Genomic DNA, 18,059 nt, shown 5'->3' with positions numbered 1-18,059 from the left:
ACGACCCTCGCCACCGAAACGGGGCGTGCCGCCATTTTGAGTGGGCGGGCCAATTAACACCCACCCAGCGGCCTGCCAGACAGGAAGCACTATGCGCTTCCTGTGCAGAGGGGGAGGGATTCCCCATCTATCAAAGAGCGCACTGCTCCCTGAGGCAAAGTCCTGTCTCAGGGAGATTCGTGACAGGTAAGTAAAGTCTAAAAATAGAAAAATATTAAAATTATTAACATGCCCCCCTCATATGACAATGTCACACGAGATGGGACATGTTAATAATACTTAAAATTTATTACATTTTTAAAAAACAGACATGAAACTTCATCCCGCCAGTGGATGAAGTTTCATGAATAATCTGAAGCCCACTGGGGCTCCTGCCTTTCCCGCCAGCCTTAAGGTTGGACAGGCAGGTATTTAATTATCTCAACTAGCCTGTCAGTGGCCTCAATTGGCCATTGACAGGTCGGCGGGCGGACAGCTGATTTCTCTGTCCTCAAAATTTAAAGGGACTGGTTTGACGTCGGGGATTCCTCCCGACGTCAGTTTCCCCTCGGCGAGCGGGCCCCGCCCCCAAATTGCCGAGGGGAAAATCCTGGCCAATATTCCAGGTGTGGTCTCACCAAGGCCCTGTATAATTGCAGCAAGAGATTGGGGGCTGGTCGGAGATCGGGGGAGGTCGGAGATCAAGGGGATGGTCAGAGATTAGGGGGGTGGTCAGAGATCAGATGGGTGGTCAGAGATCAGGGGGAATGATCGGAGTCCCATGTGTCTGATTTGGTGTGGGGGGAGTCCCAAGTGTCTGTACAATAGTTACTCAGAACATAGAAGCGGTTTTAATCCCTCTAACTTTTTCTGGGTAACTATTGGTGTAACCCAGTCGGAACCATCCGAAGTTCGCGATTTATATCACATTTTCGGATAGTTCCCAGTGCAGGGCAATTGCCCAGGAGTTGTTTGCGCTTCTGGGCATTGGCGTGCAAAACTTTCTTGGGAACTTCCTGAGGTGATTCTCCAAAGCCCCCCCACCCCGCCCCTCTCCACACCCAGTTATGACACTGGGGAGCTTGGAAGTTATGGCCCACCATTATCAGCAAATGCATGAAGAGAAATAGCATTGGGGCGGGGGGGGAGTTTTAACTTGCAAGGATGCGTGGGTTGGAGTTGATGGTGTCACTGGCAGAATTTGTGTGGTTCCTTTTACTGCCTATGATCAGTATGTTTGTATGTAAGAGGTGTGTGTTTTACCCTCAGAATGAGCATCCCAATGAATTAATTCAGCAGCAAGCTTTTTGTGAGTTTAAAAATAAATAAGGTTACCCTTACCCAACCTTACACACTTACCCAAATTTGAGGAAATGATTCACTCATTCATCTCACACACATTCTCAGACACACAATGATTTGATACAGATGAAGATAATATACTCTTACAGCTTATAATTATCTCAGTCTCTTTTATGGCAAGCCTGTAGTTTCTTAGTTTTAAAGTTGAAGTGAAGGACTTGTAATGCAAGGGATTCTCAGTAAGCTGTGAGGTTCCCACAAGTTGGTTCTCAAGTGAACTAAAAGTGGAACAGGTTGAGGAGTCCTTCTCCCTCTGTTAGGAACTTCCACTTTCAAGGCTTTGCTATTTATTACCTTGGCTGTTTGGATGACTTGCAGCTAGTTTGATGGCTTTCGGTGGAACTCTGTCGACATTCCTGCTGGTTTTAAAACCAGACAGCAAACGTGGCTGCCTTATCATGTGACCATTTACAGGTTCAAAGTCCTTTTCCAAATAAGGTGAGTAGTTAGGTCGGTTATACATGTTATGTTGTGAGTTTCACACCTTGAGAGTTTGTGACAGCCTGTGTCTTGGTGTTTGAAAAGCCCATTCAATTTGTTAATAGGCTTTTGGCATAGTTTCAGGAAAGGGCATTGATCCAGAATCAGTCTGGAAAGTTCCTATCTTCCCACTTGAGTCCAGGGAGTGGTTTCAATCCATAAAAGAAGTCAGGTGACCCCCCCCCCCCCAGGCAGCCATCTTTTGCAGTCTTTGTGTTCAGTTTTAAAATATAAAAATTATTTTGAAGTTCAGAATATAGTGGGCCATGACAGTGGGAAGGTTTTTTATTAAATTCGCAAACTCCACTTCAACCTATTGTTCTGGGCTTCCTGTCTGAAAATTTCCCACTGCTTCCCTAACTCTCTTTCCAATTGGGCGCGATGGTTGTTGAAATGGCAGCTTCCATTTTAACTGTGCAATTTTTGGTTTTGGGCAAGGACACCCATCACAGGCCTCATTACATAATTAATATGTAGAAATCAGAGCCCAATGATATATTTAAGACACCAATGCGGCTACAACTCCCTATTACACAAGTGGCACATGGTACCGGGCTTGCCAATGAAACGTTTTTTTATTCATTCATGGGATGTGAGTGTCACTGGCGAAACCAGCATTTTATTGCCCATCCCATATCCCTGTTGAGAAGGTGGTGATAAGCTGCCTTCTTGAACCGCTGCTGTCCATGTGGTGTAGGAATACTAATAGTGCTGTTCAGGAGGGAATTCCAGGATTTTGACCCAGTGACAATAAAGTAATAGTGATGTATTTCCAAGTCAGGGTGGTGTGTGGTTTGGAGGGGAACTTCCAGATGGTGATGTTCCCATGCATCTATTGCCCTTGTCCTTCTAGATACTAGAGGTTGTGGGTTTGGAAAATGCTGCTGAAGGAGCCTTGGTGAGTTGCGGCAGTGCATCTTGTAGATGGAACATACTGCTGCCACTGTGCGTTGGTGGTGGAGGGAGTGAATATTTAAGGTGGTGGATGGGGTGCCAATCAAGCGGGCTGCTTTGTCCTGGATGGTGTCGAGTTTCTTGAGTGTTGTTCGAGCTGCATTCATCCAGGCAAGTGGTGAGTATTCCATCACACTCCTGATTTGTGCCTTGTAGATGGTGGACAGGCTTTGGGAAGTCAGAAGGTGAGTTATTCTCTGCAAAATTCCCAGCCTCTGACCTTCTCTTGTAAACAGTATTTATATGGTTGGTCCAGTTCAGTTTCTGGTCAATGGTAACCACCCAGGACATTGACAGTGGAGGGTTCAGCGATGGTAATGCATGGGGCAATGATTAGATTCGCTTCTATTGGAGATGGTCATTGTCTGGCACTTGTGTGGCGCAAATGTTACTTGCCACTTTTTAGCCCAAGCTTGAATGTTGTCCAGGTCTTGCTGAATCTGGACACAGACTTCGGTATCTGAGAAGTTGCAAAGGTTGCTAAACATTTTGCAATCATCAGCGAACATCCCACCTCTGACCTTAGCTGGAATTTTCCGCTCCCGTTGGCATTGGGTGGCATGGCAGGTGTGAGCGGGCAATATAGCAGGAAGGCGTCAAATTAGTTTCAACGCTGTCCAATCCCAGTGATGCTGCAGGTGGCAGAGACGGATCATCCACCCAGCACAACTGGCTGAAGCTTCGCCTTGTCTTTTGTACTGATGTGCTGGGCTCCCCCATCATTGAGGATAGAGATATTTGTGGAGCTGCCTCCACCAGTTCAATTGTCCACCACCATTCGTGACTGCATGTGGCAGGACTGCAAAGCTCAAATCTGATCCATTGGTTGTGAGATTGCTTAGCTCTGTCTATCGCATGCTGCTTCTCCTGTTTGGCATACAAGTAATCGTGCATTGTACCTTCACCAGGTTGACACCTAGTTTTTAGGTGTGCCTGCTGCCGCTCCCGTAATGCCCTCATGCATTCCTCATTGAACCAGAATTGATCCAGTGGCTTGATGTAATGAGGGATAGGCCTGGCCATGAGGTTACAGATTGTGGCTGAATACATTTCTGCTGCTGCTGATGGCCCACAGCATCTCATGGATGCCCAAATTTGAAATGCTAGATCTGTTTGAAATTTATCTCAGTTAGCACAGTGGTAGTGCCACACAACACGATGGAGGGTATCCTCAATGTGAAGGCAGGACTTCATCGCCACAAAGGCTGGGCGGTGGTCACTCCTACCAATACTGTCATGGACAGATGCATCTGCGACAGCAGGAGGGGACAACGAGGTCAAGTAGATTTTTTCCACTTGTTGGTTCCCTCACCATCTGCCACAGACCGAGTTTAGCAGCTATGTCCTTTAGGACTCTGCGAGCTTAGTTAATAGTTGTGTTACTGAGCCACTCTTGATGATAGACATTGAAGTCCTCCATCCAAAGTACATTCTGTGCCCATTCTACTGTCAGTGCTTCTTCCAAGTGGTGTTCAACATGGAGGAGCACTGATTCTTCAGCTGAGGGAGGGCTATAGGTGTTAATTAGAAAGATTTCCTTGCCCGGATTTGACCTGATGCCATGAGACTTCATGGGATCCGGAGCTGATGATGAGGTGCTCCCAGGGCAATTCCCCCCAGACTGTATACTAATATGCTGCCACCTCTGCTGGGTCTGTCCTGTTGGTTGGACAGGACATATCCAGAGATGCTGATGGTGGTGTCTGGGACATTGTCTGTAAGATATGATTCGATGAGTATGACTATGCAGGCTGTTGCTCTCCTAATTTTGGCACAAGCCCCCAGATGTTAGCAAGGAGGACTTTGCAGGGTCAGTAGGGCTAGGTATGCCATTGTCGATGCTGGGTGGTCCGTCCGGTTGCATTCCTTTTGGACTTCATAGCAGTTCACTTGAGTGACATGCTCGGCCATTTCAGAGGGCATTTAAGAGTCAATCATATTGCTAGGGGTAGAGTCACATGTAGGCCAGGCCAGGTAAGGACAGCAGATTTCTTTAATGTCCCTGAAGGACATTAGTGAACTCGATGGGTTTTTACAACAATCGGCAATCCTGATAGGTAAATTGAAGTTTTTTAATGATTTCCTTGTGGGATCCAGAGGAGTACACCTGCTCCAGACACCCATCACGTAACCACAGAATCAGAGTCATTGCATTTCAGCAGTAGGCCAATCAGCCCATCGTGTGTGTGCGCACCAGCTCTCCGAATGAGCAATTCAATTAGTGCCATTCTCCCGCCTTCTCCCCGTAACCCTGCACACTCTTCCTTTTCAGATAAGTCTAATACCATTTTGAATGCTTTGATTGCACCACACTCTAAGGCAGTGCATTCCAGATCTTAACTACTAACTGCATGAAGAACTTTTTCTCATATCGCTTTTGCTTCTTTTGGCAATTATTTTAAATCTGTGCCCTCGCGTTCGCGATCCTTTCGCAAGTGGGAACAGCTTCTCCCTGTCTACTCTGTCCAGGCTCCTCATGATTTTGAAACCAATTACCTTCCTACTGGGAAACATTCCTTCAGTCCACAGTAGCAGCCTTAGCTGCATTAAATCCTGGTTCCAGCTGGAAAGCGGAAGGTGGAATTCCTGCCATGTTCAGGCAGTAGGTGGACATCCAACATGGAAGTCAGGCCTTGGAGTTAAAAATGTCTTTGTTTCTCATGGTAAGCCTCAAGTGAGCTTACTGCTTGCACTGGCAATCCAGGTAAAAATCAAGCAAGAATTCAATGCAGTCAATGTACATTCATGTCAGAATAGTTTTATGTTTCATAAAACGAAACACATTTCTATTATTATTCATCAGTTTACAAATATGAACATTTTCTTCATTTCAAAACACTGCTTCATTTACAAAAAAAAACTAAAATTAAAAAGTATTCTTGCAAAAGATTGCAGCTTAAATTCAGTCAAATTCACATTCTTTGGACAGGCATACTTTTTATTTTTTTTAAGCCAGCTGGCTGTATCCCTCTCTTTTTATGAAATGGGACTGCACTTTCAGTCAGTCATTTGGCTCTAATGGTATAAACGACCGCTTCTGTCTGCTGACTCAATATTAATAACAGAATTCTCCAGTGATCTCAAATGACAGATTAAATGACACACAAGCCTGGGTTTTCTCTTTAGTTTGATTGCCAACAGACACATGAACAGGGTCATTAGAACACTCAAAGCCTTTGATTGGAAGCTCGCCAATTTGGGTCAGGGGTGAGCATGCTGCAGCAGGATATACATAACAGGGACAGACATTGGCACTTGATTTTTTTTGGCATGCAGGCATGAAATTCTTTGAGGAGTGTCTCAGAGGACTACCGCAGTGCACAATGCCTTCAATGGATGGGTGCAGAGAATTTGCTGATCTGCTGTTCCTCAGTTGGTCCTTTTCTTCTTCCTCAAAAAGGAAGTTTCTAGGCAGGATACCTACTGTAGCACAATGGCTGCTGGAGTACAAAAAAAAGCAACAGCTCACTGACTGCTACAGGATTTTCAATGACCTCAGTGACCGCAGGAAAATGCAAATTCATTTCAGCAATGGTCTGACAATGTTGCAGCCTTGCTAATGGTCTTTAAGTTTGTGTGTGTAAATTAGCACCTAGAAACCCTGAACTCCTGTTCATATGGCCAGGTAAATAAAACAGTATTTAATAGGTGGGAATGACAGGTTTGAAAAATGCATTTATTTACATGTATTCATCTACGGGATGGCAGATTCTTCTAAGTACCATCAAAAGCCCAATCAGAAAACTGGATGAAAGAAAATGGGCAGATGTCCAACTTGGCAGATCTTTTTCCAATGTTCCAACAAAGTTTGCTCATGCAATTCACCTCTGAAAATTGCTCAGAAAATCTAACCTTGTGTGTTATTTCTGGATGAACTGAGATGCGTAAAATAGCATTTCTCATCCATTTCTACCTAAAGTTCTTGTGAGTACCGCCTATATCTGGCCATAAAGAGGTGTAGGAGAACTTCATGCTTTTTTATTTTTTGTTAACCTGCTGTTGGAAAGCACTGGGCTTGTTGCAACGATTCACTACCTTCCCTGACTACCTGGCTAAAATCAGCATCATGGGGGGAACAACAGTCACTTGGCAATGTCCTAGCACTGAGCAACATTAACCCACTGTGCTATCAGGTAGATAATCTAGGTATATTATTTTAATTCCGTGAAAACAAAAGGAATTGATGTGTGAGGCAGGTAATTGAAGAGAGAGAAAGTATAAATTGTTAAAAGAGAAGTATTCTACTGAACTGCACATTAATTCCTCATTCATAATATTGATAGTGTGTGAACTGAATCAAATAGAATATTTTTTGTAAAATAGTCATAAATTCCAGCGAACAAAGGGAATGTAGCCAACATTACACACAGCTTGATTTGGACACTATTCACAGAGTTACAGCATTCTCTTCACGGTACAATTTAATACCAGCAACTTTATATTAAGTGTCTAACCATCTCAGCATGTTGGAAAAGAGGCAGACTGGAGCTACAAAGCAACTAGCACTTAAAGTGTGATTTTTAGAAAGATGGTATAACTGTAACTAAATCTGAATTTCATATTCAAATAAAGAGGCTGATTCAGTTTTGAATCAGGAATTAAGATGTTTCAAATATAATCAGACTGACATTTTATCTTAAAGGGCAGAAACAAAACTTGAAATAAGATAAATATGCACAATAGTTGAAGTAAAATAAACGTTATTTTTTAGAAAAGTAAAACGTAATTTAGAAGGATGCTCTTGAATAGCATTTTTGATGGTCTCAAATATCCAATCTAATCCATAATGCAGTGACTCACAATGCTATTCTGCTAAAATACATCAAACTTAGCTAAGAGATGAAATTAAAGCAGCAGCCAACAATAGGCAATTGCATGCATATGCAAATTACATATAAGGATAAACAATAAGTATGAAGTAAAACAGTGTCAAATAATTAAATGCTATGGGAATAAAGTTCAACTTCAGCAGGGAGCAAAATACGCAGTGGCAGATCGATTGCCGTCTTACACCAATTTTCCTTTCCACTGTTAGCAGATCAGTTGCTCTTTATACACCAGGCGCTCCCCTCCCTGTGATCCCATCCCACACTCACTTCTATCTAGTAATCCATTGGCAATCTTCAAGATAGGCCTGAGTGTTATAGCGGCAGTGGCCATCATTCTCAGTGGCGCTGCCAGTACGAGAGAGCTGACAGCCTCTGATTAGCTAACAGCTCTCAGGAGACAGATTTCTGCCCTACTGGGGGCTTGATTGCGTGGGAGGGCCAATACTGTCCAAGTGAGTGCCTAATAGCCTGGTAATTGCACCAGGCCTGCAAGTGAAAAGCAATACGGAGTTCCCACAGTTTTTCCTGAGTGGGTTGGATTCCGTGGGACTCCCATTGCCAACATCAAATTTCTCCCATAAAGTGTTGGAAAGTACTGTGATTGCTGCTGTGTTTTCAAACTTCGACAGACAGCATAACTGAGAACATTTCATGAGGCACTTTAATTCTAAAGGATATTAATTAATTATCCATTCTCTCCCTTGGTACAAATGGCAGGATAACCTCAGGAGTTATTTTTGAAAGTGGCAAAGAACTGGAAAAACAAGACAATTATGACCAAATAATTACAGAGTGATGTGGTTATACTGTTCCAGGGGTCTGAAGATGGTGGAAAAAATTATTAGGTTGCTTATCCCCAATTCTTCAGCACAGTACAAACTATTATTAAGTATCACTTGAAAGAACAGTAAAAGAAATAGTTAAAATGCTGGTTTGCAAACATTTTAAATAATAAGTAGTTTGATGATATTTAAAGAATGGTAGCCACATTCAATTAGGAAACTCTTGTTTTCTGTTATAACTCATGTGTAACCCCCTGAAAAGCACTCCATGAAATGATATCAAATGATATTTTAGATAAATATAAAAAGACTAACAGCAACTGTGTAAGATAAACAGTTTCAAGAGGAAATGAACCGAGATTGACTTTTCAATAAAAAGAGTTCAATGTTACCAATACAGGTATCTTAAAATCTATAATTGGTGTGCAAAAATGCATTGACAATTTGACCATTAATATTGAATAAATGTTATAACCATTACCATTTATATTGACGTACCTGTATAAAAAAACTTGCCCCATTTTGAAGGAATGCATCATTTCTTATTGGTAGCTTGAGGCTTATCTGTGTTTCTCCTGGCATGAAGATAATATCGTTTTTGCTAGAAACATTAAGGACATCATCCTTTGCTTTAGAAAGATCCATAATACCGGGAGGGATGTACAGTACTGTGTAGTTTAATTTCACAATCCCAATGGTTCCATTATGTCTGGCAAAACTCAACGACAGAAACCGCCCAGCAGGGCTACTCTCTATCTTCTGTTCTTCCATAGAATGGAATTTAATTAAGCCATAGACATCATCACTATCCTGAATATAGAAAATAATCTAAACAAGAGAAAGATGAAAAGAATAAACCACCTTATTTCGATCCTTGGTCTACCCTAGTAATTTAAGGTCCCACCCGGTTACAATATTGTCAAAAACACAACCAACAACTGACAGTCATTCATTCAGGATTTGTGTTATCTCATCAGGCTCGTGAAAAATGCAAAACCTACATGCATGTATCATTTTATACACTGTATTTATTCTAAACATTCACAAGTTGTTTCAAGAAAACTTTGAAAACCATGCATCTGAAGGAGTTTTTGCAGAACTCAAAGAAGTACCCCAATATAGAAAAAGCATCTTAGTTATGGGAAGGTTTTCTTGAAGAGTAATATGCCCAATGGTGTTACCAGATTTCAGCAAACAACTAGCTGAAGAGCACTTCTGCCCATGGAAAAAGACTCTAGTCTCGATTTTCCTAAGCTGCTGCAAATGATGAGAGGCTTAAAAATTCACTATAACATTTCACCCAGTTCAGGCTTCAGGTTGAATTTTACAAGCAGACAGAATCCAAAACATATAATTCAGATTGGCATTCCAGTGGAGTACTGCACTGTCAGATGTGCCACCTTTCAGGTGAGGGATTAAATCAAGGCTCCATCTACCTTCTGAAGAGGATGTGAAAGATCCTATGCCACTGTTTGAAGAGAAACTGGTGCTTCTCTGCCCTGGCCAATATTTCTCAGCCATGTAGGAAATGTGAATCGTTTTATACTTTTTACATCCGTTACACTTTTTATACATCTCTTTTTACGTTGTGTTATAAATTCCTTTTTAGGTGTATTTTGTATTTTTATGAGTTCCTGATAGATGAAGGGATAGTTGTAGATGTGCGAGGAAGTACTGCGTGCATCGCTTGAATTAATTAAAACCACAAACATGGATGGACTGTTTATGTGTTAAGGATATGTTGTCCTGATACCACTACCTCAAGTGTCTCCTTGTTCAAAATTTATTGTCTGGCCTCTGAACCTCTTACCTCTTACATCACTAAAATAGATAATTTGTTCATGTATTTCTGAACAACATTCCTAAAGTACTCCGGTGTCAGTGAAGTGCTTTTGGTTGACCTGAGGTTGTGAAAGGTGCTTTATAAATGCAAGTCCCTTCTTCCTTTTCTTTTTAATTATATCATCTATCATTCACCAAAACGTTATGCAAAGCAGTCTTATATATTCTTAGGAGCACACTGAAGACAATTATAATGTACATCTAAACTGCAATTTTAATAAACATACTTGCATGGGTTCATCTAGTTCTGCACCTCCCTTTATTGTACTGTTCAAAAGTTGGAAAAGGTAAGCCTCTGCTTCCTCCGGTAAATTATCACTAATGATGGTGAGGTGCACTGTTTCCATTGTCTGTCCTTCCACAAAGTTTAGAGTTCCTGAAGCTGGCATTAAATCTACAGTGACAGCAGAAGAGTCACCACTGTTCCTTGAAATAAGCCAATTCACCGAAACGTTACCATGTGTCCCACTGTTTCTTACAATGGTAATTCCATCAAATCTGCAATCAGAATATCCAGGAAAGGATTACTGCATGGATTAATGAACACTGTGACAATAATTAGATTTGTACAGGCATCTAAAAATCAGTCATTCTGCAAAGCTTTAATTTCCTTAGCAGTTATTTATATTTAATTTAGCAGTTTGGATTCACCATATATAATCTGACATAACATTAACCACATGTAGTTTTAATTACTCTTCTTGAAAAATAATTTACTAATGTCATAAAGGACTCCTAAAAGATTGAAAAAAAGGCTTTTCTGTTCACACTGAATTAATCTCCAACCTGAAATAGACCTGAAACTTCCCTATTTCTGCAAACAACTCAGTATCTCTGAATACTACATTAACTCTGGACCACTCGCTAACCTTCTTGGTTGAATATCATCCCTGTTTAATTGATATGTTTCTCTGACAAACTTTCACACTGGATGCTATTGTTTCTAAAATCTGCCCCAGCTCTGAGCTTTCCTATTTTTCCACGTCCAGCATACTTGCCTCACTATCTAACCTTTTTGTGCTCCTTATCCCCTTGCATCTGTCTTTTATAACTCCAATATTTCCAAACTGATTACCTCAATCCTGTCTTGCTTCCTAACTCCACTCCCTGCAGCTTCCCTGCAAACTCCTTGTCCTCCGCTGTCCCAGGCACTCCGACGCATGCCTACTGCCTCCTTCTACCTTAATCAAGTGATCTACCTTAACCTGTGCCTATGGTTCTTGTAGACAGCTCTGCTCCAGTGATCTCCTCTTATGCTATATCTCCAAGCATTCCCTTTTGTCTTTCAGCACCAGCTCATTTCTATCCCTCAGTTCCACTACTGGTAGCTTATCATTCAGTCACTTGGATACGCCTTCTAGAATTCCCTCCATCAGCATCTTGACTTTGACATCTCCTTCTCTGCCTTCAAAAAAAGCACTAAGATCCTCTTCTTCGACAGAGATTTTACTCCCTCTGATCTGCTTAAATTTCTATAGAGCTCATTACGTACTCATAGTATTATAGAGCTTGAGTCAAGATAATTCCACATTCTAAATTGCTTATTTGTGAGAACCAGAGATATTAACAGAAGAAATTTCTGGAAAAATAGATTAAGTAAATTATTTTCAAGTCTTTTAGGAAAGTCCAGTTAAGTAAACATATAACATGAGCATTAAGTTAATGAATAATATTAAGTAACTTCAATTATTATGTTTGAAAGCAATCTCAATGGTTGAGCTCTTATAATTTGGAAATTGCATCATTGGAAGAAAAACTGAAGTCAGTGGTCACAGTTGCTCCAACTAGATTGATATCTAGTTGCCCTTCCCAAGGGCAACTAGGGATGGGCAATGAATGCTGGCCCAGCCAGCAAAACCCACATCCCGTGAATGAATAAAAAACATTACCAAACATGGAAAACATACAAAATTATTTCTGCAAACCAAAAATTATTACTGAACTTAGTAACGTAAGAAGTTGTAATGCAAAAACATTATATTATATCATACCTTGTTGTCACATCTTCATTGATAACAACTTTATGTGCCAAAAGACTGCTGCTAATGGAGAGAACCCCATGAGGTTTGTCATTTGGCTCAATAATAATCTGAGCTGTGTTGGGAGTAAGCAACACTGCATCTCCCTTTATCGTATCTTCAAGTAACACAACCTGAAATGACTCTGCAATTTCAGGGATAGGATCATTGATAATCTGAAATTTCAGATTTACTTCATAAACATAAGGTGGGAAAATAATAGTTCTGTTTGGATGAAGATCAATAAAATCAGATTGTAACAATGCACTGGCAGAACTGTTGCCAGTTACTATCTGGTAATTAATAGAAACCAGAGCATCATCAGAACCAATTATTCTTCCAGACTGGTCCCTCCCACGAATGACTGGTATGGTAATCACATCATCTGTCTCTGACACTGTGTACAATGCTTGTGCTAATCGCACTGGGCTGTCATTTTTGTTGATTTTAAGTTGAAAGCTGCTTCGTGTAGCATTGATTTCAGCTCCTCCCTCGACACTCATTAGCTGCACAGTGAAAACTTCATCATTTTCAGGAATCTGTAAGAATGAAAGAAATGCCTTACACGTGGAACAAATGAATCTTTGATTTAATTACAGAAATTTCTGGTGGTTGAGCAGGGCAGCAGCATAACCCACTAGAGGGCCAAGATTTGGGGCAGTACGACAAGTGACATAACTCAGTTAAATTTCCACCAAATCCCAGGCATTGGGAAAGAGGGAGCACGCCCACCCAACCTCTTGAAATGTATCCGATGAAGTTCCAAAGCCAGCCTGCAAATTAAGTTCCCACAAGCTTAACTGAAGTTCCACCCTCAGGAGGGCAGGACATTGCTCTGATCCTCCTTCCGACTGTCTTCTGAAATGCCCTTACAGGCACAAGCCTTCCATTCCGATTATGATAATTACCCTGTCACTGCATTATAGAATGGGTTATATGGTTTAGTCTATGGACACATTATGTTGACAGCGATGGGAAAGTGGAATTTTGGGACTTTGAGCTTTAAATTTCTGAATAGTGAATCCTCATAGAAGCTTGGAATCCATACATACTAACTGCTGGAAAAACAATATTCTGCAGGATATTCATATAAATTCTAAATACCACAGATTTGAATTCAATAAGTAGATACACTGTGAAATAAAGCAACTTAAGTAATTCACTTCATACCTCACTTACCATACATTGGAGTCCTTGGAGAACCAAAAATTCACATGGCAATCAGATCAGCAGCTCATATTTGTGTAACTGTAATTTGTATATTAAATTAGTCACAGGAGGATGAGACTTTTAACTGGAAACTTTCACAAAAAAATGTCTATTGTCTCTATGTATATGCCCTAACCAATTTTATTCAGTTACAAGTTGAGCTGCTTGACAGTGTTCTGAAGTCCTATGGAAGAGTTCAGGCTGCTCAAAGAAAAACTTAAACATGGGCTAATTCGATCCCTCCCCCACCCAACCCAGCCCCACTAGGGCCATCTGTCACTTGCTCATCCTGCTTTCTACTCTTAATGTCAACATTAGCACATCCTTTAGCCAGCATCGCCACCATCAACCCCCTTCGACCTTTTGTTTATGACATCTTTTGCAATTACTCCTTTGCCTCCACCTATCACTGGCCTGCTATCCAGCTTCACCTATCCCACCCCCCCCCTTAAACAGTATATATTTCATCACATTTCTACTTCTCTTTAGTTCAGAAGACAAGTCATACGGACTCAAAATGTTAACTGTCTTTCTCTCCACAGATTCTGTCAGACCTGCTGAGTTTTTCCAGTAGTTTTTGTTTTCATGTTTGCTTTTATCTATGTGTTGATGTGGGTGCAAGTTGTCTGAGGTGAAGATCTCTCCAGACTGCTCCATGATTGCCTTCAAGCAGGAGTCCACTGAACAAAATGTCCATTATAGTCTACATATGGCCGTTGGCTTTGCTTGTAGGGCCCATTCATGTGCAAGCCGTTATGTTATCCAAGGAATTACACTCTTTGCTCTTTCAGTTTAAACCTTTCCTATTGTCTGTGTGTGTGTGACAGATATCATTAGCTCATGCAGATAAAGTGGCTGCAGTGTGCCAGGCTTTCAATTAACTCCAACAACTGGTAAAAAGGCAAACATAAATCTAATTATACACCCAGCTCCTTGATGGAACCATTAATGCCATATAGTGTCACTCTGTCTCTGAGGAGGAGCATGCGAGGGTGTACTGACGTCACTGCGTGTTTGCATGATGACATCAATGACGCATGTGCAGAGAGGTACTGGTAGGCTGGGGGCAGCGGAGTGACGTCATTGGATATCCGCACATACGCGGACCAGTGCACATGCGCAGATGGCTATCGGTGGCCATCTTGGGTTGGCAAGAGGCAAACTGATTTTACAAAGGCAGTTCATCATTTGTAGGTGATGGGCAAATTTCCTGCCTACATTAGGCATGCAGCCAGAAACTCACTGATTGAGGGGCTAAGATATCCCACCTACTGACTGTTAAATGGTTGCTTCTGCTATTTAAAAGAGAACAGCTTGTGCTATTGCATCTGCCCCTTGGGCACTCTGAGAATAGAAGGAAGGCAAGTTCACCTGCCAGCTCAAAAGCAAAATACTGCTCATGCTTGAAACCAAAATACAAATAGAAAATGCTGAAAGTGTTCCGCATGTATGGCAGCATCTGTGAAGAAAGAAACTGTTTTTTTTCTTATTTCAAAGGAGATGCTGTTCAATGTGAGAATAAGTTCAGAAAGGCAGAGGAGTGTGGTGGTGAATGGGGACTGACTGATAGACTCAGATGTTTATAGCTCAGGAGAAGGCCATTCAGCCCATCGTGTCTGCACGAGTCAACAAAGACCTGACTACTCTAATCCTATTTTCCACAGCTTGGTCCATAGCCCTGGAGGCTATGGTAACGCAAGTGAATATCTAAATAGTTCTTAAATGTTATGAGAGTTTCTGACTCAACCACCCTTTCAGGCAGTAAGTTCCAGACTCCCACCACCCTCTAGGTGAAAAAGTTTCTCCTCAACTCCCCTCTTAGCCTTCTATCTCTTATCTTAAATCTATGCCCCTTGGTTACTGATCCCTCCACTAATGGAAGAAGTGCCTTCCTATCCACCCTATCTATGCCCCTCATAATCTTAAACACCTATTTCAGGTCCCCACTCAACCTTTGCTGCTCCAAGGAAAACAACCTCAGCCTATCCAATCCTTCCCCATAGCTCAGACCCTCCAGCCCAGGCAGCATCCTGGTAAATCTCCTCTGCACCCTCTCCAGTGCAATCACATCCTTCCTATAATGGGGTGACTAGAACTACAAGCAGTACTCCAGTTGTGGCCTAACCAGCATTTTATACAGTTCCAGCATAACCTCCCTGCTCTTGTATTCTACGCCTCAGCTAATAAAGACAAGTATCCCATATCCTTCTTAACCACCTTATCTACCTGCCCTCAGCCTTCAGGGATCTGTGGATATGCACACCAAAGTCCCTTTGACCTTCAGTACTTTCCAGGGTCCTACCATTCATAGTGTAATCCCTTGCCTTGTTAGCCCTCCCCAAGTGCATTACCTCACACTTTTCTAGGTTGAATTCCATTTGCTACTGCTCTGCCCACCTGACCAGTCCATTGATATCCTCCTGCAGTTTACAGCTATCCTCCTCACTATCTACCACCCTAGCAATTTTTGTGTCATCCGTGAACTTCTTGATCATACCCCTTACATTTAAGTCCAAATCATTTATCTACATCACAAACAGCAAGGGCCCCAGCACTGAGTCCTGCAGAACACCACAGAAAACAGACTTCCAGTCACAGAAACATCCCTCTACCATCACCTTCTGCTTCCTGCCTCTCAGCCAATTTTGGATCCAATGTGCCACTTTGCCTTGGATCCCATGGGCTCTTACTTTCTTGACCAGTCTGCCATGAGGGACCTTATCAAAAACCTTGCTAAAGTCCATGTAGACCACATCAAATGCATTACCCTCATCAATAGTCCTGGTTACCTCCTCAAAAAATTCGATCAAATTTGTCAAACACGACCTTCCCTTAACAAATCCATGGTGACTATCCCTGATTAATCTGTGTCTCTCCAAGTGCAGATATATTCTGTCCCTCAGAATTCTTTCTAGTAACTTCCCCACCACCAAGGTTAGACTGACTGCCCTGTAATTTCCTGGTTTATCCGTTTCTCCTTTTTTTAATAATGGGACGTTAGCAGTTCTCCAGTCCTCTGGCACCTCACCTATGGCCAGAGAGGATTTGAAAATTACTGCCAGGGCCCCTGATATCTCTTCCCTCACCTCCCTCAACTGCCTGGGATGCATCTCATCTGGGCCTACGGATTTATCCACTTTTAAGGCCACTAAACTTGCTAGTACCACCTCTCTATGTTAATTTCCTCTAATATTTCACAGTCCTCCACCCTGATGTCTATACCCACATCATCCTTTTCCACTGATGAAAGGTCATCAACCTGAAACACTGGGCTTAATTTTCCAGAGATAGCCAGGAGCCTGATGTTGGGACCAGGCTCAAGGTTGTTGCGTGACATCCGGCAGCATCTTGTCGGAGGTGACCAATTCGTGGCTTGCCTCTGCGATCACCATTCAATCAGGGATGCCAGACGCGTACAGAAGATGGGAGCTAGACATGGCAGGCCTCATTTAAAGAGTGCCCGTCAGCCATCAGTGTGGCTGCAGGCAGAGTGTATAATAATAGTGTGCAAGGGCTCAGTGCAGCAATATGTCAGGTAGTCAAGGAAATGCAGCTCCACAACTCAGCAACAACTCCCTGGAGAAAGAGAAAGCCCAGAAGAACATGCTATTTCCAGAGAGTGGAAGGAGGAGGCCTGCCAGTCAAACTAAGCGGACATGGCTGGAGATTCCTTGAGATCAGCAGCTGCAGTGCAGTTAGCAGGCCAAGTGTCCAATGCAGGATGTGCATCAATGACCTTCTAATTCCCAGCAGCATGGAGCAGTACACGTAAATGTGCCTCATGATGTTCTAAAGGGAAGCATCACAGTCTTAACACTCATCGGTCTTCACCTTGAAGAAAAATGAGGACTGGAACTTAGTGCTCTTAACAGGAGTTCTCTCCACCACCCTCCCTCACTGGTTAGAGAAGCAGTAGGAGCCCCAAGTCACTTCCACAGAGGTGGATTGGCAGCTCCCCATTGCAACAGTGCCACTGGGAGCGCTGGCCATTGCCAATAATACTCCCAGGCCCAGCCTGAGGATCAACATTGGATCCCACAGTGCAGATGAATAGGGCACAATGGGGGTCACAAGAGGGAATGTCAGAGGCAAGGGTAGTAGGGCAGCTTTCAGCGGCCTCCCCTCCCTCCGATGCCAGGTGCCAGATGGGTGTCTGGCAGAGAGAAGGTTAAAGCTCCTTCTCCTGTCCATGCAATCGCCTTGAAGCAGTTTCCTCATTTGTAAACACAAGAATGCAAGAAACAGGAGTAGTAGGAGAACATATGGTTCATCAGCCTGCTCCGCCATTCAATGTGATCTTCGCCTCCACTTTCCTGCTCATATCCCTGGATTCCATGAGACACCAAAGATCTGTATATCCCAGCTTTAAATATATTCAATGATGGTGCATCCACAGTCCTCTGGGGTAGAGAATTTCAAAGATTCACAACCCTTTGAGTGAAGAGGTTTCTCCTCATCTCAGTCCTAAATGATCAGTCCCTTATCCTGGGACAGTGCTCCTGTGTTTCCGGCTCAGCAGAAACAATCTCTCAGCACCTACCTTATTAAGCTCTTCAGAATGTGTATGTTTCAATAAGATCACCTCTCATTATTCTCCAGAGAAT

General features: G+C 42.4%; 1 protein-coding gene across 1 annotated transcript in view; it reads right to left on the bottom strand.

Moving 5' to 3' along the window:
- Positions 1-18,059, bottom strand: part of adgrv1 (adhesion G protein-coupled receptor V1) — a 735,500-nt gene that overhangs the window by 669,951 nt on the left and 47,490 nt on the right. The window contains exons 6-8 of the mRNA XM_078557559.1: positions 12,220-12,785; positions 10,456-10,726; positions 8,885-9,214 (exon numbers count right to left, since the gene is read on the bottom strand). Of these exons, the coding sequence (XP_078413685.1) occupies positions 8,885-9,214; positions 10,456-10,726; positions 12,220-12,785 (1,167 nt within the window). The remainder of the gene's footprint in view (positions 1-8,884; positions 9,215-10,455; positions 10,727-12,219; positions 12,786-18,059) is intronic.

Source organism: Cetorhinus maximus, chromosome 2, assembly GCF_964194155.1.
Source record: "Cetorhinus maximus chromosome 2, sCetMax3.hap1.1, whole genome shotgun sequence".
Lineage (NCBI taxonomy): Eukaryota > Metazoa > Chordata > Chondrichthyes > Lamniformes > Cetorhinidae > Cetorhinus > Cetorhinus maximus.
Note: the sequence above shows the minus strand (reverse complement) of the source record. Positions and strands in the feature narration are given on the sequence as shown.